This window comes from Leuciscus leuciscus (assembly GCF_965113295.1).
Source record: "Leuciscus leuciscus genome assembly, chromosome: 7".
Taxonomy (NCBI): Eukaryota; Metazoa; Chordata; class Actinopteri; order Cypriniformes; family Leuciscidae; genus Leuciscus; species Leuciscus leuciscus.
Genome location: NC_138731.1, coordinates 3,874,733 through 3,898,346, shown reverse-complemented (window position 1 = coordinate 3,898,346; position 23,614 = coordinate 3,874,733). Strand labels below are relative to the sequence as shown.

The 23,614-nt window shown below is 39.0% G+C and overlaps 1 protein-coding gene and 2 long non-coding RNA genes across 3 annotated transcripts in view; 1 reads left to right on the top strand and 2 right to left on the bottom strand.

Annotated features, from left to right (window-relative positions):
* Positions 1-11,242, top strand: part of LOC309503526 — a 51,584-nt gene extending 40,342 nt beyond the window's left edge. The window contains exons 2-3 of the long non-coding RNA XR_014207692.1: positions 10,369-10,830; positions 10,871-11,242. This is a non-coding gene — a long non-coding RNA (uncharacterized lncRNA). The remainder of the gene's footprint in view (positions 1-10,368; positions 10,831-10,870) is intronic.
* On the bottom strand, positions 4,149-23,553 carry LOC309503423 (uncharacterized protein). Its single transcript, XM_082176244.1, has 3 exons — positions 23,495-23,553; positions 22,958-23,090; positions 4,149-5,593 (listed from the first exon to the last, which is right to left on the bottom strand). Exons 2-3 carry the CDS (start codon positions 23,040-23,042, stop codon positions 4,602-4,604), a joined length of 1,077 nt encoding a protein of 358 aa, XP_082032370.1. The 5' UTR covers positions 23,043-23,090; positions 23,495-23,553; the 3' UTR covers positions 4,149-4,601.
* LOC309503572 lies at positions 5,604-10,471 on the bottom strand. Its single transcript, XR_014207743.1, has 3 exons — positions 10,365-10,471; positions 8,651-10,333; positions 5,604-7,243 (listed from the first exon to the last, which is right to left on the bottom strand). It is a non-coding gene; the product is annotated as an uncharacterized lncRNA (long non-coding RNA).
* Positions 23,554-23,614: the final 61 nt, after the last annotated feature.

The following is a 23,614-nucleotide window of genomic DNA, read 5'->3' as shown; positions in this document are numbered from 1 at the left end:
AGTTTATTTGATCAGTCACTATATCATTAATCAAGCTTAATTTGACTTTTCAACTACAATTAGGCAGGGAGAACTGTATGGAGTCAATTTAGGGCCATATATATCTGCAAAATAAAACAATGTTTTGCAAACAAAAAATATGTTTTGCAAAAAAAAAAAAATGTTTTGCAAATAAAAATAAGAGTATTGAGAATTTCTTTTGCTTTTTTGCAAGTAAAAAAAAAATTATTGCAAAAGAAAAGTTAACCACTGAGAGAAAAAATTAAGTTTAGCAAAGTAAAACTTCAGCAGCATTGACTTTGCAACACATATTTCCCTTTGCGCCGCAGAGGCACAGATGACTGAAACGCGGATTTAAAGGAGCGGCGCAAAGGGAAATATGTGTTGCAAAGTCAATGCTGCTGAAGTTTTACTTTGCTAAACTTTATTTTTTCTCTCAGTGGTTAACTTTTCTTTTGCAATAATTTTTTTTTTACTTGCAAAAAAGCAAAAAAAATTCTCAATACTCTTATTTTTATTTGCAAAACATTTTTTTTTTTGCAAAACATATTTTTTGTTTGCAAAACATTGTTTTATTTTGCAGATATATATGGCCCTATATTGACTCCATAGAACTGAAAGCTTTTACAATCTTTTAGCTATAACTTATATCATTGACAAAAGTATGTGGTGCATTTTCTTCCAAAAATTATTTTCTTTCTCAAATTCATGCTTCAAGTTGACAAAGCACAATAAACGAAATCACACAATAACTGTTTAACCAGACATAGCCTTAATTTGCATCTAAATAACTTTCCTTGATTGTCTTTCATAATGCACTTACCATAATATTTATTAGGGGGGCAACGGATCACAAAAATCGCGGTTGAGACCATAATATTTATTAGTGGGGCAACGGATCATAAAAATCGCGGTTCAGACAATATTATGTTTTTTTGAGTTACAGATAGGATAGTTTTTCAGATCAGAAAAAAATAAAATAAAAATTAAGTAACGTTAGCCATCGATACCACAGCCAGCAGACGTATTTATGCTTCGTAATGTTAAACACATTTAACTGGGAGTGGGGCCGTCCACACTGTTTGTGTTTTCGGCTTTGGGAATGGAAAGAACACAACTCCTCCAGACAATCTCTCGGGGTATCTAGTGTCCGATTTACAAACACCATGGGCGCACGCTTCACCATCTTGATAATGTTTGTCGGACCTGCTCACATAGTAACGGTTGCTATGATGTGTGATTGGACAATGGCCGTTTTGGGGGAGGGGCCGGCGAAAGGTCAATTGCTCCCTTACTGACTCTGAGGACAAGAGAGAAGCTATTGTCTTTTTTATCGGCACATATTGTGCAAAACATTCTTTACCTGACTAATTTTTACCGAGACAAATGGGCACTGGCTCCACATAATTGAAGTTACTTTTAAAAAACATTTTTCTCTTATGGTCAGTTTTGAGTTTGTGGTTATTGCAAGCCCTGTGGAGATCCTCTCTTTTCATGGTATCCATCACAGTGTTTATGTCAGCTTCAGGAAGTCCAAGTGATTTAAATTTTTCTTGTAGTTTGGAAATTAGGTGTGACTGATTTATGTCATGTATTTCCTGACAGTCTTCAATAATTGTTTGAATTGTAGATGATGGAAGGAGCAATTTAGCTTGTAGTTTCAGATAAAACAATGCTACATTTTTGAGAAATTGTCCTTCGTCTGCTTTTTCTGGGTAGATCTCCATTTCTTCATAACTGGCCTCACTGGGACCGCCAAGTTGCATATCACTCTCATTATTATAATCAGTGCTGATTGCATTTGCAATTGAGTCAACTAGACTTTCTTTAGAGCAGTCTTTATGCTTTCTTGACACATGCGCTGTGAATGTAGACTTCACTGTACATTTTTTGTCACATTGTTTGAAAGGGCACGTAACGGTCTTGCCTTCGGTAAAATGACTTTTCACATGTAAAAGAAGACCACGGATATCCTCACACTTATAGCTACACAAGTCAATATGACATGTTAAATCACCTAGACTATCTAGTTTAGTCCATATTTTCCATATTTATGGCCGTAAGTGTGACACTTGAAGGCTGAAAACGTAGAAAACGTTCTTGTGCATTCAGGGAAACCACACTTAAATGATGCATTCGGCAAAAAACTATGAGCTCGCATGTGCCTGACATAGGCAAATGTGTTGCTGCATGTTTTAGCACAAATGTTGCAAGTAAACATTTTTATACTACAATCCACAGACATCCACTGCAAAATAATCTTACCATTTTAACTCTCAATCTTTAAAGACAATCTTTAAGCTATACTCTCTCTCTAGGAATAGTAAAAGTGTTTTGCGTAAAACAGAGGCAGAAAGTTAAGTAACGTTAACTGTTAGCATCATTAATTTAGTGCACATTTCAATAAACCCTAAAAAAAACGGTAAAATAATGCCCAATCCCTGACGTAGATTTGGTAAGTCAATATCACAGGGTAACACTTTTATCAGTTTGCACTTACCTTGATAAACTGACGGAAGAGAAAAGCTGAGGGTAATATTAATCCTTTTGCAGCACGCCTGTTGAAGGGAATTGATGAGTCGTCGTGATTTTCCTGTGAGTTGTGAGCGCGCGGGCTCAAGCACGTGAGTAGACGAAAAAATACTGTATTATCCCGTAAAACTGAACAGTAGATTGATGTTATTATTTTGCTTGTAAAATTCAGCGTCATTGACAGTATACAACTGTATTTATGAATAACGGTAAATTACTGTACTAAATTTCCCGTATTTTTACAGGATTTTTTTAGTGTACGTATAACAGATCGGTTTACAGCATATTGATGTGAAAACTAAATACAGAAAGCAGCTCTCATACAAAAAATACTAAATGGGTCACAATAAAATTGCCAATTTTCCATACGTTAGCTTTTAACGAAGAGGGTGCCGTTAGAATTTGGCGCTCAACCATCATGCGTCTCTGTTATGTGCCACAGACTGTCCGCGCACTGCACGTCTGCTTTAGAGTTGTTGTTTTTTTAATCGATTTTTTACATTTGTGAATCGATTCAGAATCGTCCACGTCCGCATCACGATGCATCTAAGAATCGATTTTTCCCCCCACCCCTACTTAGAACAAGTGTTCAGACATGTTGTTACAACACATGCCTCCAGAACGGGTTGGGGCTCTAAGTGCAATGGCCGTGCAGCTCCTGGTCGGGACCTTGACTGCACTGACATACCAAGTGCCTGGAGTTGCTGGCAGTGTTGTCCACCCTGTGCCGGTTTCGACTGTTGCTTCAGGGCAAGCACTTGTTAGTCCGCACGGACAACATTGCGATTGTTGTGTACATCAACCGCCAAGGTGGTGTACGCTCACATCTCGTAAGAACTCAGGCGCCATCTCCTCCTGTGTAGTCAGCAGTGGCTGAAGTCGCTGCGCGCCATTCACATTCCAGTGAGCTCAAACGTTCGGCCAATGCACTCCATCCCCCGGTGGTCCAGCTGATCTGGGAGTTGATTCAGAGATGCACATAGGATCGTGAGATCCAAAAGTTCCAAAGTGGGCTTCTTAAGAAGAGGTTGAACAACTGCTTGCTTAAAACATGATGGAAAAATACCTGTAGAAAAACTACTGTTCACAATCAATGTAATACTCGTTCCGATAAAATCAGCCATCTCTCCAAGCAAACCGGAGGGCAATACATCCCAACTAGAAGCTGAGTGTTTCAAACAAGCAATAATATAACTTATATCAGTGGACGAAGCCAAATCAAACTCATCAAAAGTTTTAACACTAAAAGAGTCATCCCCTACCCTTCCATCCAACACACAAAACCCTGACCTAATGTCTTTAGTATTTCTGGTAAAAGCACTTAAAAACATCTCACAGCATTCTGAAGATGGAGGTATAGTGACAGCAGTGGGCTTAAGAAAGCATTCTTAAAACCTAAGAAGTGAAGCCCGTAAAATCTGATGTAAGACCAGCGATTTATTTATCTTTCCAAGTCCGTTCTGCCTTCCTACATTGCAGTCTACAAAGACAAGTATGTTAATTTAACCAAGGCTGATGATTTGCCTAACAACACTTAATCATATAAGGAGTACAAGGGAACAAGAATATGGTCTCACATTTGCATGAATTTTTATGTGTATCTGTAAGTAAATCGCCTTCCTCCAGAGAGTTTAAAATGTATCTTTTTCATTAAATCCATACCACACTCAGAACCTTTAATTTCTTTCCAGAATGAGTTTGCGAATGACATTTCAGGTCTCTAAGATATGTGAATCTCTTTTCACACTGAAGGCACATGTGAGGCTTTGCTCCGGTGTGAAGCCTAATGTGAAACTCAAGGTTTCCTTTCAGTGCAAAACCCTTTCCACACTGAAGGTGTTGAGGAAAATTGTCTTCTATTAATTTATGTTGCAGGGAATTGTCTTCTCTTTCTTGCAAAATAAGCTCAGGAGTCAAGAGTTCCAGAAATCAGAATTAGACTTTATTGATCAGTCACATAGGCCATAAGGCCTTACAAACACATTTGGCTTTTATTGTATTCAAACTAATTCTACAGTTGTTTTCTATAGAATAGAGAAAATATTTCAACAAGGACAGGTGAAGGGCTTCTATCCAGTGTGAAATCTCATGTGAGCCTCAACGTTTGCTTTTCGAGAGAAGCTCTTCCCACACAGATTGCAGGTGAAAGATTTCTCTCCAGTGTGAAGTTTCATGTGGACATTAAAGTTTCCTTTTTGAGTGAAACTTTTCCCACACTGTTCGCAGGTGAAAGGCTTCTCTACAGAGTGAATTCTCATGTGAACCTCAATGTATGCTTTGGTTTTGCAAGTCTTTCCACAATGGAGGCACATGTGAGGTTTCTCTCCAATGTGAATTTGTACATGATCCTTAAGATGTGTCCTGTCTGTGAAACTCTTCCCACAATGATGACATATAAAGCTGTTCTCTCTTGAGTGTATCCTCATGTGGTGATTAAGGCTTACAGTAAATCTGAAACTCTTTCCACACTGACCACATACGTACGGCTTCTCTCCAGTGTGAATTCTCATGTGGGCATTAAGGGTTGATTTATGTTTAAAACTCTTTTCACATTGCAGGCAGGTAAAAGGCTTCTCTCCAGTGTGAATTCTCACGTGGACTTTAAGCCTTACTTTTTCAGTGAAACTTTTCCCACAGTGTTGGCAGATGAAAGGCTTCTCTCCAGAGTGAATTCTCATGTGGAGTTTAAGGCTTCTTTTTTGAGTGAAACTATTTCCGCACTGTTGGCAGGTGAATGGACTCGCTCCAGTGTGAACTCTCAAGTGGTCTGTCAGGTTTCCTTTTCGACTGAACCTTTTTCCACACTGTTGGCAAGTGAATGGCTTCTCTCCAGTGTGAATTATCATGTGGACATTAAGGTTTCTATTTTGATTGAAAGTCTTTCCGCACTGCTGGCATGTGAAATTACCTTTAGTCTTTTGAGTCATTTGTGGTAAAGTCTTTTCAGTCTGTGAGGAACTGAAAGGTGGTTCTTCAGATGTGAAATCATGATGTTTCTTAATCTGGTATTTTTCTTCTGTTTCATTCAGTTCTTGACTCTCTTCTTTCAGTGTCTTCTGGTCTAAGGTGAAAAAAGACAAATAACCCCAGTTTAATTGCACAAACCAACAGAAATCAAAACGTTTAGACATGTAAAGCATCAAAACTAATGTGTATGCTAGATCCTTCACGCATGTAGCTAGTATCACACCTTTTTCTCAATATTGTTAACCCCTTGGCTTTCTTTGGGACCAAAATACCTTTAAGCTAGCCATTATCAAAATCCTTATCAAAAAAACTATCATATCACAGAAACTGTGCTTTTTGAAGTTACAAATGACCTGCTTTTGGCATATGATCATGGCAAAAAAAAAATGGTAGCCTATTAAAGTCCCCCTGTGGTTAAAATCAAGCTTTTAAATGTTGTTTATATGACTATTTGGTGTTTTTAATATGCTTTAAGACAAACCATGTATACATGCATAAGTCAACTCCATTGCTGAGTATTTTCCCCTTAAATCTGCAGTGAACCAAATTTATATTTATAAAGCATTATTATTATAACAACAAACCAATGTTTATTTTGTCACATCTTAAAACCAATATTTTCTCATCACACACATCATTGATTGATACTGGACATATTCTGTATAATATAAATTCTGAATTCACAATAGCTCAATAGGTGGTGATATGCACTAAGACGAGCATTGGCATGGTTTATGTCTCATCTATCAGACTACTACCACTTTGTTTGTGTGAATGAAGACACAACCCATTAAGCACAAGTATGGAGTGCCACAGGGCTCAGTACTAGGTCCTTTGTTTTTTAGGTCTTCTGCTTCTCTGCCAAAGATATATATATTCCTCACAACCTGAAGAAATGGCAGAACTCTCCAACTTTCCCCGCCATTAATGGAAATTTTACGTATTACATAATGCCGTAGTTTTGCGTTGCAATTGCGTAATATATACATACATAGCATTTGTAAAAGTAATATAAACAACACTTTCTCATGATCAGTTTATTTTTATTTTTTAAATACAACATTGATATTGAACAGTTAAACACTTTTGAAGAATTACATTTTATGTAGGCTATTTTCTTATTAACCAGTGAAACTACACATGAACTGAACAATTAAATCACTGTGGTAGTTCATATGCTACCTAAATGATCAACAATTATACAAGCTAATAACAAGGTGTATCCAGGGGCGAATCTACTGGGGTGGCACGGGGTGGCAGCTGCCAACCCTAGTAAAGGTCTTGCCACCCCAGCTGCCACCCCATTGATGTCAGCCAGGCCGGCTGAAAATAAAACGACATTTATGGTAAAAACCTTTGTTTCCTGGGCGCCCCTAAACGCATCATGACTTGAGTAGAGCCTCTCCCGCCGGCGCCTCCCTCCCTCCCTATGACATGCGCAGTCCAGCCAAGCAGTCTTTTCAACTTTTCTCGACAAGTTTCAAGTGAGGCTAACGTGGACACACGACGAAACACGGTAAGAAGAACACGCTTTTATACATCATATTTTCAAAAATGGCTTACATGCAACTCTATCAGAAGGGTTGATAATGTTATAATGGGACCCGCCTCGCTAATGTTGAACCAAAAAAGTATTCTTGTTTTTAATGCGAACGCGGTGAATCCAAATGGCGGACAGCGGTGGCAGTGCTTTCGGTAGTTTCGAATAAGGAAAGGCACGGGAAGACTAAACTGTTTGACTAAACTGTGTCAGTCATTTGACTCTTTTCATGATTTGAAGCTGGTTCAAATCATACCTATCTGACCGCTACCATTTTGTCTATTTAAATGGAGAAAAATCGATCATAACTCCAGTAAACTATGGAGTGCCGCAGGGATCTGTGTTAGGCCCTCTGTTATTTTCAATATATATGATGCCACTTGGAAATATTATAAGGAAACATGGAATTAGTTTGCATTGTTATGCTGATGACACTCAAATATATATTTCATCAAGGCCGGATGAAAACGCTAAATTTTCCAAATTGACAGAGTGTGTTAAAGATATAAAAGATTGGATGACGCGTAATTTTCTTTTATTAAATCCAGACAAGACAGAGGTAATACTTATCGGTTCAAAAAACCGCCCACAAAACCTCGCACAATACAACTTTAACATCATAGGATGTCCTGTTACTTTATCCGCTACAGTAAAAGACCTGGGTGTTATACTCGATTGTAACCTGTCTTTTGAAAATCATATTTCATATGTTACAAAAACAGCCTTTTTCCACCTTAGAAACATTGCTAAGCTACGTAATATGCTATCAGTTTCTGATGCAGAAAAGTTAGTTCATGCATTCATGACCTCGAGACTGGATTACTGTAATGCCTTATTAGCTGGTTGTCCTGCATCCTCAATAAACAAGCTACAGTTAGTCCAAAATGCCGCCGCTAGAGTTCTTACGAGATCAAGAAAATATGATCATATAACACCGATTTTATCATCACTGCATTGGTTACCTATAAAGTTCCGTATTAATTACAAGGTATTGCTACTGACTTATAAAGCCCTAAACGGCTTAGCTCCAGTCTATTTAACAGATCTTCTATCGCCCTATAATCCATCGCGCTCTTTAAGATCACTAAATTCAAGGCTTTTGGTCATACCTAGGATATTCAGAACCACCAAAGGAGGGAAAGCATTTTCACATTTGGCTCCAAAACTCTGGAATAGTCTTCCTGATACTGTTCGTTGCTCAGACTCGCTCTCCCAGTTTAAAACTAGATTAAAGTCGCATCTCTTCAGCCAGGCATTCATATAATCCCACAGTTCAAACTACAATCCGGCCTCTACCTCATAAATGCCAGAGGAGAACTGGCCCCCGACTGAGCCTGGGTTCTCCCAAGGTTTTTTTTTCTCCATTAGGTCACCTGATGGAGTTTTAGGACACCATTAGGTCACTTGATGGAGTTTTTCGGTTCCTTGCCACTGTTGCCTTTGGCTTGCTCAGTTGGGGATATTTTGGGGATATTTAATTTAATTTTATCAATCAATAAATTCCTCTTGAAATAAACTTTGTTGTATTATTTAAATTGAATACTGTGAAGCTGCTTTGATACAATCTGTATTGTGAAAAGCGCTATACAAATAAACTTGACTTGACTTGACTTGACTCTGCTTGCCTACAAATTACAGACCGCAAAGTACCGGGTTTAAGCAGGGACCAACATGAGTTTTAGTTGGTTAGCAGCTAACAGCTAAGTTTTCGGAGCAGTCAGCTACATTTACATGGACACAATCGGAATGAAATCAATACGATTGATGAATCCGAACAAGGTGTTTACATGATTGATAAATAAAGTAATCGGGTTGATGTGCGCGTTTATATGTCACAAGTTTCAAATCGGATCTGATGTTTTGACATGCGCACACTGCACGAATATACAGAGTTTCCCGCTTTTCCCGCATAAATATTCTCCTCTATTGGTTCTTTATTTGTTTTAAACAGCAGACGTAATATTAATTCGTCTCTGGTCATAATTTAGAGCATATATTAACCGTTTTGCCGTGCTGCTTATTGATCACGCAGTAAAAATGCCCCTCCCCGCGGCCAAAACCAGACGTCTGTGGATGAGAATCCAAAACAAGGACTGGTGGGACGTTGTCCTGCTTCACTTCACAGACGCTGAGTGAAATGAGAATTTTAGAATGACGGGAAACTTATTAATATGACACTTTATTCAACAGGAAGAACAGCTCGTTCCGCGCGTCATACGTCATTACGCTATGTAACGTCATCGCACATGCGCAGTCCTTTCAGTTTCGGTTTTCAATCCGATCAAGTGTTTACATGTTCTCTCGATCGGATTACAAAAGGGATAAACCACCCCTTTCAATCCGAACGAAATTTCATTCAGATCGAGCTCAATCGGATCGATTAAGGTGTTTACATGAAGGTTTTTTAGTCCGATTGAGCCGCCAATCCGATTATAAGTGTCCATGTAAACGCCTCGTTCTACTAAAGTATTAAGTTGCTCCCATACCCAACTTTGTCCTAATTCGATCAGTTGCATCATGATAGGAAAATAATGAGAATATCATGACGGCGTCATCATTTTATTTTCCTTTTAATTGCAGGTCGTTTAGTAAGGCATTATTTCAATCTCAGTGTGGTACTTTACTGTCATATAAATAAAATGTATATCGTTTAATCATTTAAAAAAAAAACGTAATTATTGACACTTAAGATGTGTTCATGTATCAAAACGAAACAGATCTTAAATCAAATGCATGCATAAATATGTCCAGTATGTCAAACATAGTTTACTTGACCCCACAATACTGTTTAATGGCCAAAGACTAACTGTTTCTCTTTTCTTTTTCTATAGATGATGATGACCTAATGAATGGGAGAGGAGAGGGTTGGTCCTGATCTCCCATTGTGGCAGTAAGTAAAGTATTTTTGAGACATTGGATAATATGAAATATTTATTTTAATTGAGTATTTTATTACATGAATCACTTGTAGCCTAAAAATGAAGCGGAAAAGCATAGACCAGTTTTTTCAACCAAAGAAGACGCTTAAAGAACAGGAGAGTGAACATGTGAAGGAACAGACAGACAGACTGAGTGAGGAAGATGTAGAAGTTGACAAAGGGACAGATGAGGACTGTGAAGTTGCAGTGGAAGAAGAGATGAGTGACAGCAACAATAAAGAAACTGAAAGGGAGCTGGGCGATGTTAGGCTATCGTCTCAAGAACAACTTGGTATGATTTATGAATTTCCGTGTCAAACAGGGACGTGCACAGGAATTTTGAGGGGCAGTTGCTCTGACCAAAAAAAAAAACACACTCACGGGCTATATGAAGGACTGAGAATAACAGAGTCTTTATTAAAATATATATACACAAAGAAGTAAAAAACTGAAATACAGCACTCAATCACCTTAACTACTACTACTAATAACACAGAAAAACATGACTTGAGTCATGAAAATCCCTACATCAATATCCCTATCAATATCCTATCTCACACTCCAGTAATATTTCTGTGAATTGAATTAATCTTGCACTTGTTCATAGTTTTTGTATTATGTCTGAATATATTCAGTTGAATTTTGCCCATACAAATTGCCTTATCTGACCGTGTTTATGTCCAAACTCAATGCCTCATATTATGGTCTTATTATTATTTATAAAGATTGCAAAACATCAGAGATGGCAGGTTTATGATATACAACTTTGTAAACAGTATACAAAATGTATTAAACAATATGTTAAATGTCACCAAAATACACATGAGAAAAAGAGTTCCTCATATTATATTATTGTTTTTTGTTTTTTATTTTGTTTTTTGTTGTTGTTTTTTATTGTTTTAAATGTTAAAAGAAATAATCTGGATTGAACTGACAGATGGGGAAAAACTCGCTTCTAATAAAAAAAATAAAAATAAAAAAAAACGGGAAAAAATTTCGGGAAAAAATACAATCCTTTTTTAACCTTTTGGCTTCCCGTACATTCAGTTGTGCTTCTTGCTCGTATTCAGTTCTGATGGTACGTATGGTACCTGGGCCAACTACGCATGATTTGTAGTATGATTGCGTACTACACCGGTCGCGTGCAGCCACGTAAACAGAGTTTGCCCTTCCCCTTCTGACTTTCACTTTTAGTGACCGAATGGAAGTGAATGAGGCTTTGCGATTTTTTATTTTTTAATTTTTTTTATCTAGGCCTACGTGAAATTCTGCATCCATTGTACGATTTATTTATTTTTTATTTTCAAGACTACACACGGAGGAGCAAAAAGAAGCTTTCACGCTGAGTGGTACAAGACATTCACATGGCTTGAGTACTCTGCAAGAAAAGATGCAGCTTACTGCTTTGCTTGTAGACATTTTTCTTTACCAGATGCCGCTAAAAGTGTGTTCACGTCCACGGAGGGTTACAGAAACTGGAAAAAGGCGAGCTTTAAAGACAATGGCTTTAGCTCACATGACAAATCTGAGAACCACCAAAATGCAATGTGTGCATGGGCAGAGAACAAAAAAAAGACAAGACAGTAACACTTCACTTGTTGCAATAATGGACGAAAAAAATAAGAAACAACTGACTGAAAACCAAAACTATGTGAAAGTATTAGCTGAAATTTTTATCGTGACTGCAACTGAAAACACTGCTCAGCGTGGCCATAGGGAAACTACAGACTCTAAGAGAAAAGGTGTTCCTGTCAATGTTGGAATTACTTGCCAAACATGACCCAATGATCAGAAAGAGATTACAAAACCAGCCCAAAAATGCAATGTACACAAGTAAAACGATACAAAATGAAATACTTAAATGCTTAGCAGGAATGGTAAAAGACAATATTATCAAAGAGGTTAAAGAAAGTCAACAATTCTCCATAATTGTTGATGAGACAAAAGATATTCAGAAAAAAGAACAGATTTAATTTGTTCTGAGATACTTTTATGAGGGTGCTGTTCATGAAAGCTTTATTGAATTTTCTGAGGCAGATCAACTAGATGCAGGTGCTCTCTCTGAAAAGATCATTTGGTTTTTTGAAAAACATGGGTTGGAGTACAAAAAAAATCTGGTTGGTCAGGGTTACGATGGTGCTGCTGTCATGAGTGGAGTACGTGCAGGGGTACAGGGCAAAGTGAGAGAGGGTGCAAAGCATGCATTTTATGTTCACTGCAGTGCTCACTGCTTAAACTTGGTCATTGTGGACAGTGTCAAAAATGTCTCAGATGCAGGAACTTTCTTTTCATTATTAGAGCACTTGTATGTATTTCTTTCAGGATCATATGTACACACCAAATGGCTGAAAGTGCAGCAGGAAATGTTTGATGGTGCCCCTAGAGAACTCCAGCGTCTTAGTGACACCCGGTGGGCTTGTCGGCAGGCAGCGTGTCGCAATGTTTTAGACCGGTTGCCTGCTATTATACGCGTCTTGGAGGAGATAGCTTCTGAAATGCACCCACAAAGAGCTGTTGAAGCTAGAGGGATACTTGGACAACTTGATCTGAATTTTGTTGGGTACCTTGTGGCTTTTAAAACGATCTTAAGTGAGTCAAAAATTCTCTCAGATCACCTTCAATCAAAAAACATTGACTTCAGCAAGGCAGTTAATCTGATCAATGCTTTTAAAGATACTCTGGATGATTATCGCAGTGAGGACACTTTTGGTGAACTGTGGAATAACATTGTTGACAGAACACAGAACAAATCCAAAAGGGTCAGACAAACAACAGAAGCGCTTCAGGACTCCATCATCGCCTCAACATTGGGACAACACGTTTCACCAGACGGAAAGACAAGTTTTCGGGACAAAGTGTACTATCCAGTCATAGATCACATGAAGGGAGAAGTGGAGCGGCGTTTTTCAAAAACTAATTGTGACATAATGAATGGACTCCAGGCTCTGAATCCTTCCAGTCGTTCCTTCTTGGGTGATGATGTTATGCTGTTGGCAAAGGCATATGGATCAAACGCTGATGACCTAAAACATGAAATTCATCAGTGCAAAAGAGTACTTGAAAGACTTAAAAATGAAGAAAAAGACTCACCAGCTACCTTAATGGATTACACACAATTTATGGAACAATACAAGGATGTGTTCTATGAGTTGTACAGATTATGCAAAATAGCTGTTGTGATCCCTGTAAGTAGTGCAAGTTGTGAGCGGAGTTTTTCAACTCTGAGAATAATAAAGAACTATCTACGCTCCACTATGACCGAGAGTAGGTTGTCAAACTTAGCATTGAAAATAAACGCACTAAAGCTTTAGATCTTGATACATTTGTAAGGTGATTTGCTGAACAACATGGCAACAGACGCCTTCAGCTCCTGTGAGCTGTTTAATTCATCTGCTTTGTTTGATAAAACCGAGTAGCAGAGTCAAGTTTCAGTTAGTTAGTCTTCTGCGTTTATTTGTAAAAGGTTATCAAAATGTTATTCTAAGACAATTGCTCCTAACTTGAATATTTTACAAGAGGCAATATAAAATTAAAGTCAGACTTTTGTTTTGTTGGTGCCCATTTATGATCAGACAACCAGATATTTGTTTCTTCCATCCTACTTGAGTTTTAGTTCCACGTGCATTTTCCAATGCACTTAAATGCACTTCCACTTGCAAATGAAATTATTTGGAAGATATTATTTTGTACTGGAGTGATGGCATTACCTGCTGTATTGTTTTTTATAGTGACTATACATTTTTGCACTGCTGTTCAATGTTCAACTAACATTATTTTACAGATGTAAAATATATTCTGAAAACCAGATTTGCACTAATTGCACAATGATTTTTTTAATCTACTTTTTGAAGGATATTGTGCTGTTCACACTGGATACAATAAAACAAAGGATAAAAGGGACATTTTGGGGGGGTTTTATTCATTTTTTTTAAGGAAAAACATGTGAAACAATGTTAAACACATAAATACAGTGCACCAGCAGCATATAACCTTACATTGTCAAAGTGGTTCAACAGTTACAATACACAGGAAAAAGGCAAACCGTGTGGTTATAGACCTATTCACATGGGATTACAATTACCTAGGGACCTCAAGTTAAAAAGTGCTTCTAGTCCTGTGTGAATCTACATGTCGGAGTTTGGAAAGTGTTTAAACAGCGTAATGAAATGTATTTTTACCTGTATATATATATATGTCCGCAATTAAGCTAAATGTCATGCTATCAAAGCATTACTCCGACCAAAATTTTTTTTTTTTAATCCATTTAAAAAGTATAAAAGAGAAAATTACAGCGTTACAGACATGAACCGGACGTACAATCTCGTTGTCATGGTAACGTTAGACAACCAACATGGCGGCTCTGAGGGAAAGTTTGGATGCATTTGGTGCAAAGTTTAGACGAAGGAGGCTGTTTCAGAGCGAACGGATTAAAGGAGAAAGGAAAGTGTTGTTTTATGATTACAGCAAAATCCCACAGACCTGACGCTGATGTCGTCGTAGCGTGCGATATGAAACATAGCTTTTCTTGCTAAAGCAAAGCTCACATAAACCTGAGAGTTAGCGCTCGCATCACGAAGGAATAAAGGCTTGTCATCATTCAGTGTCATTATCTATCCAAATTAGTGAATTACTGACATCACTGTTCCCTTGCACTAGTCCTGTTTGATTATTTAGTCCCAGATTAGACCTAGTGGTGCATTCCATGTTTAGTCCTGGTTTGGAAAAGTCTTCCAGGTTTTGTCCCTGAGATGACCATCAATAGAACTGTCTAAATTCTAGTGTAGTCATCAACCTGGCACTTTATACATGCATTGTTTCAAGGACTAGTTGCAATCCAGATCTTCAAAGCCTGATTCATTTAATAGTTTTTTTTGGTGTGTATAACAAATGTGATGTCTCACATCTGCTCTAGAAGCTACTTGGGTGCTTACAGAGGCTCACTCGTTAGTACTTTTTTTACAGGACAAAGAATTATAATAACTTTATAGCTAAATAAGGAGCCAGGTGCCAACTCCTGTGGCTCCCAAGATGATTTTTTTTTTTTTTTTAAGTTTGAATTTTATCTGAGTTAGAAACCCCCTACTTATAATATGGACAATGCTACTATTTCTATATAATTTTGGGAGGCTCAGCCTGCATCTAAACGGAGAAATTGCCTTGCGATCAAGCAAAACTTGCGTACCCCCGCTATAAACATTCGCCACCCCAGAAATTATCCCTGACCCCGCTTGCCACCCCGTGATTTTTTTTCTAGATCCGCCCCTGGGTGTATCAGTAAATTAACAATTGGGCTATATTGAACAATTGCAGCTAGCATCTTAACTTAAATGTGTTTGTCTATTGCTAGGCACCTCTTTCCAACTCTCTCCATAGAATGGTCGCTGCTGCTGGGCTGGTTAGCAGTGGTTTCCTCCATTGCTTTTCTCATTCACAGGGCAGTGTACACTGCCACCATCATGGGCAGTGATGGGGTGGTGGCGCAATGGATAAGACACATGCCTTTGGTGTGAGAGACCCGGGTTCGAATCCACTGTGAGACACCAATGTGTCCCTGAGCAAGACACTTAACCCCTAGTTGCTCCAGAGGCGTGCGACCTCTGACATATATAGCAATTGTAAGTCGCTTTGGATAAAAGCGTCAGCTAAATGAATAAATGTAAATGTAAATCAGCCTTGATTCCCCCAGTTCCGCAAAATCCATTCCTTGATGAATCATAGATTTACAAGCAAATCATGTTCATCTTCACTGTCCAATGAGCTGGTATCAGCAGAAAAGGATGGCATGGCTTTAAAGCTGTATGCTGCTGTGGTGCCAAACTGTTGCAGAACTTCACTGGGTAGTTTATGCTGGTAACAAGCATCACCAGCCAGCTTCAGTCCATACCAAACAAGGAGTATGGAGTTGAGAGTGTGCAGTGACAGTCTATTTCTTAACTTTGACTTGACCACACTCATTTGTTAAACAGCCGTTCAGCCTCTGCATTTGAGTGTGGCAAGGAGAGGGCAGCCAGTGCAGCTTTGCACAGTTCTTCGAATGGTTTTAACCCTGAAGCGTCTGTGTAGTTATACACTTCGCTCCAAAACTCAATGGTATTTTCAGTTGATTCCCACCTCAATAAATGGATATTTCTCCATTGGGAAACAATTTTGTCAATTGACTGTGACTGGTACCCCAGTAGCTCAGCTACTTTAATAATTTCATTGGTGCATTTATTGTGTTTTAGTGTTTCCTTAACACTGAACAGGGCCATGTTTCGTAAGGTTTCAAGATGGTCTGGGAGCCTTCCTTGCAGCTCCTTGCTTAGAGCAACAACATAGTTGATGCATCGTCTCCGAATGACTTTTTCTTTCCTCTTGCGCAAGGCTGAGTTGGGACATTGTGCTTTCGAAAAAGTACCGATATGGTGCTGGACTGAGATGACCATCAATGGCATCCTTCAGGACATTAATGTTTGCCATAGGGTTGACTACTCTGCTACAAATTGATGATATGAGGTGTACCAGATTGTCTAAAAGCTTGATAGGATCTGTATGTTCTTCCTCAAATGACTTCACTGCAACTTGAACTTCAGACAGAATTGATTTTAAGAATGTAAGGTAGACATAGTTCATGTACGTGGCATGGAGCACATCTGCCATGTAGTAATGCTCACTGGCCTTGATCAACTCAAAGTGGCGTTTCAGTTCTTCCCAACTGGTCCAATATACGAGTTACTGCAGGCTCAATCGATAGCCAACGTGTGGCACACACTTTGGTGATCTGCAGGGGTTTCTGACCACAATTAATGGTGGCATACACTGCTTTGTATGCCTCTCGCCGTTTTGGGGAAATCGAAAAGTTGTAGGTTTCCCTGATTAAGTATTCAACACTTCTAGGGATGGTTTCTTTGGATACTGCACTGACAGCCAATTGTAAAGAATGGCACACACAGCGGATGAGTACCAAACTGGGCAAAGCACATTCTTCCTTTAAAATCTTGTGTACACCATTGTGCACCCCAGTCATCACAAACGCATTATCAGTGCCAATACCCTGAAGATTCTCCTTTTTAAGACTACACTTTTCAAGAAACTCAAGTATTGCCTTTGCTATTAATCTGGCATCGCCCGCCTCCAATTCAACCAGCCCAAGAAATGTGGACACAATTGTTCTTTTTTTAGCACTAAAGTACCGAATCACCACACCCAGGTATTTTGAGACACTGACATCAGTGGACTCATCCAAAAGGAGACTGGACCTCTCATCCCCCACATCTGATGTTATTCTTTTCAGAAAATAAGGAGCCAATACTCCCTTAATCATTTCTGTGCACTTGGTACGGTGCATTTGGAAGTTTGTTGCTGCCACAGAATCTGAAAAGGCAGCTTTGCAAGCCATACCTAAACGGCCACATGCTAGCAGTGAACAGTGTTGCGCATTGAACATATATATAGAAGCCATAGTAGCTTCTGCACTTTTGCAGATATCCACTTTCTTAACTAGCTGCGGTAATGTACACTGCTCTGCGGGGTTATATGGTTCTGATTTATTTATATGCTTTACTGTAGCACATTTTTGCAAGCATATCTGATTTGCAATATGCACAGTATGCTCGACAGTCATCCCCAACTACTGACTTCAACCACCCTTTAAAGCTACACTGTGTAATTTTTTAAGTTGATTCTTAGCAAAAAAACACTTTGTTCTTTCAAAAATATATGTGCTCATTAAAGTGTAATTACTTGTACCAACTAATCAAGTATTCTCGTAAGCGTAGAATCTGCCATTTAGAATACATACGAGCGAGTCGCTCGAATGGCGGCAGCCATGTTGCGCCTCCATCTTGAAAATACATTAGCCAAAGAGGGACATACCTGGAAATTCAAGCTTTGCCTTTCACGTTTTTACACTCAGTGGCACCGTGACGAATGTGAGGGGGAGATTACTCGGTACTGCCGGCAGATTTGAAATAATACGGCCACCGTAGGAGTTAAAACGCCCTCGGAATGTGAGGGGCTAGAAAGTAATATTCAGTTGGTAGTCATAAACAATTTCACCGCTAGATGGGAGAAAATCCTACACAGTGTAGCTTTAAATTCAGGTAAAGACTCCCACTCTTTTCTGTACTTGATTGAGACATGTTGATGGATGCACGATGAACATTTTTGTGATACATACCGGTAGCTGAAAGCAAACCGCACTCAAACCACCAGGGTCTGAGATCTTTGGAGTGCTCCACATATAGGAAGAAGGCATGAAGATAATGGAGGCGAGCGGCAATGGGTGTGTTTTTGGGACAAGGCTGTGTAAATCATCATTGGGTAAGAGCAAAGACTCGTTCAAGGAAATTGCTCACTTGGCAGCCATATTTGCAGCGTCACTGGGCATCTATTTCAGGCATCCAAGTCAAGAGGTCATGCCACGACGTATCCATCTTCTACAATCGCTATTTTAAAATGAAATAGGCCTACTGCTTTAATTGGAAATAATAATAATAATAATACAGTTGGAAAAATGTATTATTTTCAATAGGGAAAAAATGATAAGAATTCATGCATAAATATTAATAAGTACCATAAAATTGTCTAAAAAAAAATAAAAATAAAAAATAAATAAACATTTTACTGGGGAAAAAGTTAAATTTCAGGCGTTTGGTCCCTTTTGACACTTGTCTAATCATTGAGGTTGAAAAACAAAGTGTTGCGAGACCGCAGAACTTTTCATATAAAGATTTATACACAAAAGGAAAGGAATTGGAGGATATTTCATCGTCTGTTGGTGTGAATGGCAAGTTAAAATTAGTTTATGAAACTAAAGTTTCACATAATAGTGCAGCAGATTAATGGCAAATTTCAAGAGAATCGTTCAAATTGGTATAAAAGCATGAAATTTGGCACAGATACTCTCTAAGGGTCACTTTTTGGGAAAAAGGCGTTGGCCACCGAAAAACTCAACATGGCGGCCATTTTTTCAAGATGGCCGCTATTTCTGTAATATACTCATTATGTCAATTGTTCAAACAGTGATGTAGGCATAACATTTTGTGAAAATACTCTCTTCAGAATGTTTTTTTGGAAAAAGGTGCTTGTTCCTCAAAAATTCAAGATGGCTACCAGTTTTCAAGATGGCCGCCATTTCTCTTGAATCCTTACATCTTTTTTTTCAAATGGTGCTGCTATCATGAAATTTGGTACAAATATTCTTCAAGGAACATTATCATGGAAAAAGGTGTGTGCCGCTCAAATTCAAGATGGTGACCATTTTCAAGATGACCACCATTTCTGTCAGAGCTCAATTTAATGTGTTAAGGAAGGTTTTGTTTAATAGAGTGAACGTCATTACACAACCAGGGCACACTGGTGACTTCACTGCTGTGGAACTCAGCATGGGGTTCAGTGTCAGCTGATCTAGTTTTACTTGCACTGTAGTTCTTGACTAGTAGTAATAGTATAGCTAAGTTTAGTGTCCCAAATGCTGTCTACCAGCCCCTCATCATTTAGCTAGTAATAGATGTAGTTAGATAGCCGCACCTGAATTGACAGGTTGTGCCAGCGTGGGAGAGCCGAGCCAAGGGTAAGCGGGGCAATACATGACTTGTTCATGTATGCTTACCTGGAAGGTGTACAGATCACACGGGACTTAAATGGCACTGGATGAATGATCGGGCTAGGTGTAGGTGACCCGTACCTAGTTGTATCCCATACCTGAATGTGTACTATGTCTATGATTGAGGTGGTAAAAGGATAACCCCTCGGCCTTAATCAGACAACAAACCCCCAAAATGGCAAATGAAAATCCCATGTCAGCCAAGAGGCCAACTGATTGGAAGAAATGTTGTCTTTGTCAGACAGACACAAAGGAACCCCTCCAATCACCACCTACCCATCATGTTTCTCAACATGATGGCTATAAAATGATTGCCACCAACATTCCACTCTTACACAAGATGAACAAAATGCCAATGACCCTGGACCTGGAACGACTGGATGAAGGTGGTGGTATAGAAGCTTTGAGAAGGAACCAAGCTCTATCACTACAATTGTCGACTTCGGTTCAACAACACAAATTTACTTCGTGCCCAGAAGCAACAATCCGATGCTCAATGTAGTGAGATAGATGAAGGCCAAACAAAGCATCGCAGAACCACGATGCAGAAAAGTCTAGATGATCAGGTTTGCTTTCTTTGTGATAACATATCTCCTGAATCTGACCTACGTCAGGTAATGACACTGCAACTGAATGACAGACTACATGAATGTGCACAAACACTGAATGATGCTAAATTATTGTCTCAACTAAGTGGTGCTGATGCCATTACACAGGAGCTGAAATACCATCATTTGCGTCTCATTCATCTTTACAACAGAGAGAAACCTCAGAAGGCTTGAGAAAGAGTCACAGAGTGAAACGATTCAACCAGCCATCTTTCCTATGGCTCTTTCTGAACTGGTCACCTATATTGTTGAAACCAGTCTCAATTCTGATGGTCCTTCCATCTCGCAGATACAGTGGGGAGAATAAGTATTTGATACACTGCTGATTTTGCAGGTTTTCCCACTTACAAAGCATGTAGAAGTCTGTAATTTTTATCATATGTACTCTTCAACTGTGAGTGACGGAATCTAAAACAAAAATCCAGAAAATCACATTGTATGGTTTTTAAGTAATTAATTTGCATTTTATTGCAAGACATAAGTATTTGATACATCAGAAAAGCAGAACTTAATATTTGGTACAGAAACCTTTGTTTGCAATTACAGAGATCATTCGTTTCCTGTAGTTCTTGACCAGGTTTGCACACGCTGCAGCAGGGATTTTGGCTCACTCCATACAGACCTTCTCCAGATCCTTCAGGTTTCGGGGCTGTCGCTGGGCAATACAGACTTTCAGCTCCCTCCAAAGATTTTTTATTGGGTTCAGGTCTGGAGACTGGCTAGGCCACTCCAGGACCTTGAGATGCTTCTTACAGAGGCACTCCTTAGTTGCCCTGGCTGTGTGTTTCAGGTCATTGTCATGCTGGAAGACCCAGCCACAACCCATCTTCAATGCTCTTACTGAGGGAAGGAGGTTGTTGGCCAAGATCTCGCGATACATGGCCCCATCCATCCTCCCCTCAATACGGTGCAGTCGTCCTGTCCCCTTTGCAGAAAAGCATCCCCAAAGAATGATGTTTCCACCTCCATGCTTCACGGTTGGGATGGTGTTCTTGGGGTTGTACTCATCCTCCTTCTTCCTCCAAACACGGCAAGTGGAGTTTAGACCAAAAAGCTCTATTTTTGTCTCATCAGACCACATGACCTTCTCCCATTCCTCCTCTGGATCATCCAGATGGTCATTGGCAAACTTCAGATGGGCCTGGACATGCACTGGCTTGAGCAGGGGGACCTTGCGTGCGCTGTAGGATTTAATCCATGATGGCGTAGTGTGTTACTAATGGTTTTCTTTGAGACTGTGGTCCCAGCTCTCTTCAGGTCATTGACCTGCAGTGTAGTTCTGGGCTGATCCCTCACCTTCCTCATGATCATTGATGCCCCACGAGGTGAGATCTTGCATGGTGCCCCAGACCGAGGGAGATTGACCGTCATCTTGAACTTCTTCCATTTTCTAATAATTGTGCCAACAGTTGTTGCCTTCTCACCAAGCTGCTTGCCTATTGTCCTGTAGCCCATTACACAGCTCTCTGGTCTTGGCCATTGTGGAGAGGTTGGAGTCTGTTTGATTGAGTGTGTGGACAGGTGTCTTTTATACAGGTAACAAGTTCAAACAGGTGCAGTTAATACAGATAATGAGTGGAGAACAGGGGTACTTCTAAAAACTAACAGGTCTGTGAGAGCCGGAATTCTTACTGGTTGGTAGGTGATCAAATACTTATGTCATGCAATAAAATGCAAATTAATTATTTAAAAATCATACAATGTGATTTTCTGGATTTTTGTTTTAGATTCCGTCACTCACAGTTGAAGAGTACATATGATAAAAATTACAGACTTCTACATGCTTTGTAAGTGGGAAAACCTGCAAAATCAGCAGTGTATCAAATACTTATTCTCCCCACTGTATCTGCGAGATGGAAGGACCATCAGAATTGAGACTGGTTTCAACAATATAGGTGACCAGTTCAGAAAGAGCCTATTTGACTATTTGACAGAAATGGTGGCCATCTTGAAAATGGTGTCCATCCTGAATTTTTGAGTGGCACATACCTTTTTCCAAAAGAGTGTTCCTTGAAGAGTATTTCTGCCTAATTTTATGCTTGCATCACCATTTGAACACTTGAAATAATTAATATTCGACAGGAACGGTGGCCATCTTTAAAAATGGCGGCCATCTTGAATTTTTGAGGGACAAGCATCTTTTTCTATTAACAGTGATCCAAGCATAAAATTTTATACAAATACTCTCTAAAGGACATGTTTGAATAATTGATATAATAAGCATTGAATAGCAATTCAATGTTCACTTTGGTATAGAAGCGGCCATATTGAAAAATGGCCGCCATATTGAATTTTTGAGTGGCCAACGCCTTTTTCCAAAATAGTGGCCCTTAGAGAGTATCTGTGCCAAATTTCATGCTTCTATACCAAAGTGAACGATTTTTTTACTAATCTGCTGCACTATAAGAGAAGTATCACGTTTAACTGTTTTGCTTTTGCCACAACACGTCTTATGTGAAAGCACAGTGCTGCTCCTGCACTGCATACGAACCACAACACACACTGCAAACGGATCGTGTGTGAAACAGGCGTTAGTGTGAAGAATATCCCACACGTGTGCTATATGTTGATATGTTGTTCAAAAATATGTTGTTGTCATTATTTATTCAAATAAATTAGCGATAAAGTAAAATGCGATCAGACTAAAAGTAGTAAAATGCAATAGGGGGCCCCAGCTGTCAGTCAATATCTTCCAGTCATCTTCCTGATTGGTCCGGGCCCGTAAGCAACCGCGTACCCTGCTTACCGATAGTTACGCCTGTGGCTATAGCAATCAAATGAGTTCAGCTTTGAGAATGAAACTAACCTGTTTGTTCCTCAGTTTCTTCATGTTTCACGCTGAACACTTCTTCAATCTTTATGTCTTCACTCTCCTGTTTAATAAATGCCATCTTTATAATAGTGTCACGTGGATCTCAGATGTTTCTCCAGGAGTTTTCCTGTGTGTTTGGACAAAATCATGTTTAAGAAGAGAATAATTAAGACTAAGTCAATCTTTAGTACCTTTAAACTTTAGTTTGTAGTCAGAGAACTGGAAAGTGAGTCAGTCAAATTGAAAGTTAATTGTATGATCAGGCAAAAAAAATAAATAAATAAAAAAAATAAAAAAAATCCTGAAAACTAGTGGTACAAATTAATTAACTTATAACATATATTAAAGTTTTCATTATTAATGTTTGTGATCTCGTTGCAGTTACACTGTTGCATTGAACAGCAGCACCGAGCGCTTTACTACAATTTCACGTTCAACAACAGCTTATTAATTTTACAGTTATTGTAAAAACTATAAAATAGACAGAACGGTTTGAATCGAATTAGACACTTTAAATGTTAAAACTCAAACCTTTCCTCAGCCGAATCACAGCAGGCGCAGGAGCGCGGCGCAACTTCATGATGTCATATCGCCAGACCAAAATAAAAGTTCCCGCTGCTGTGTCTAAAATTCATTGAGGTTGTGCATAGA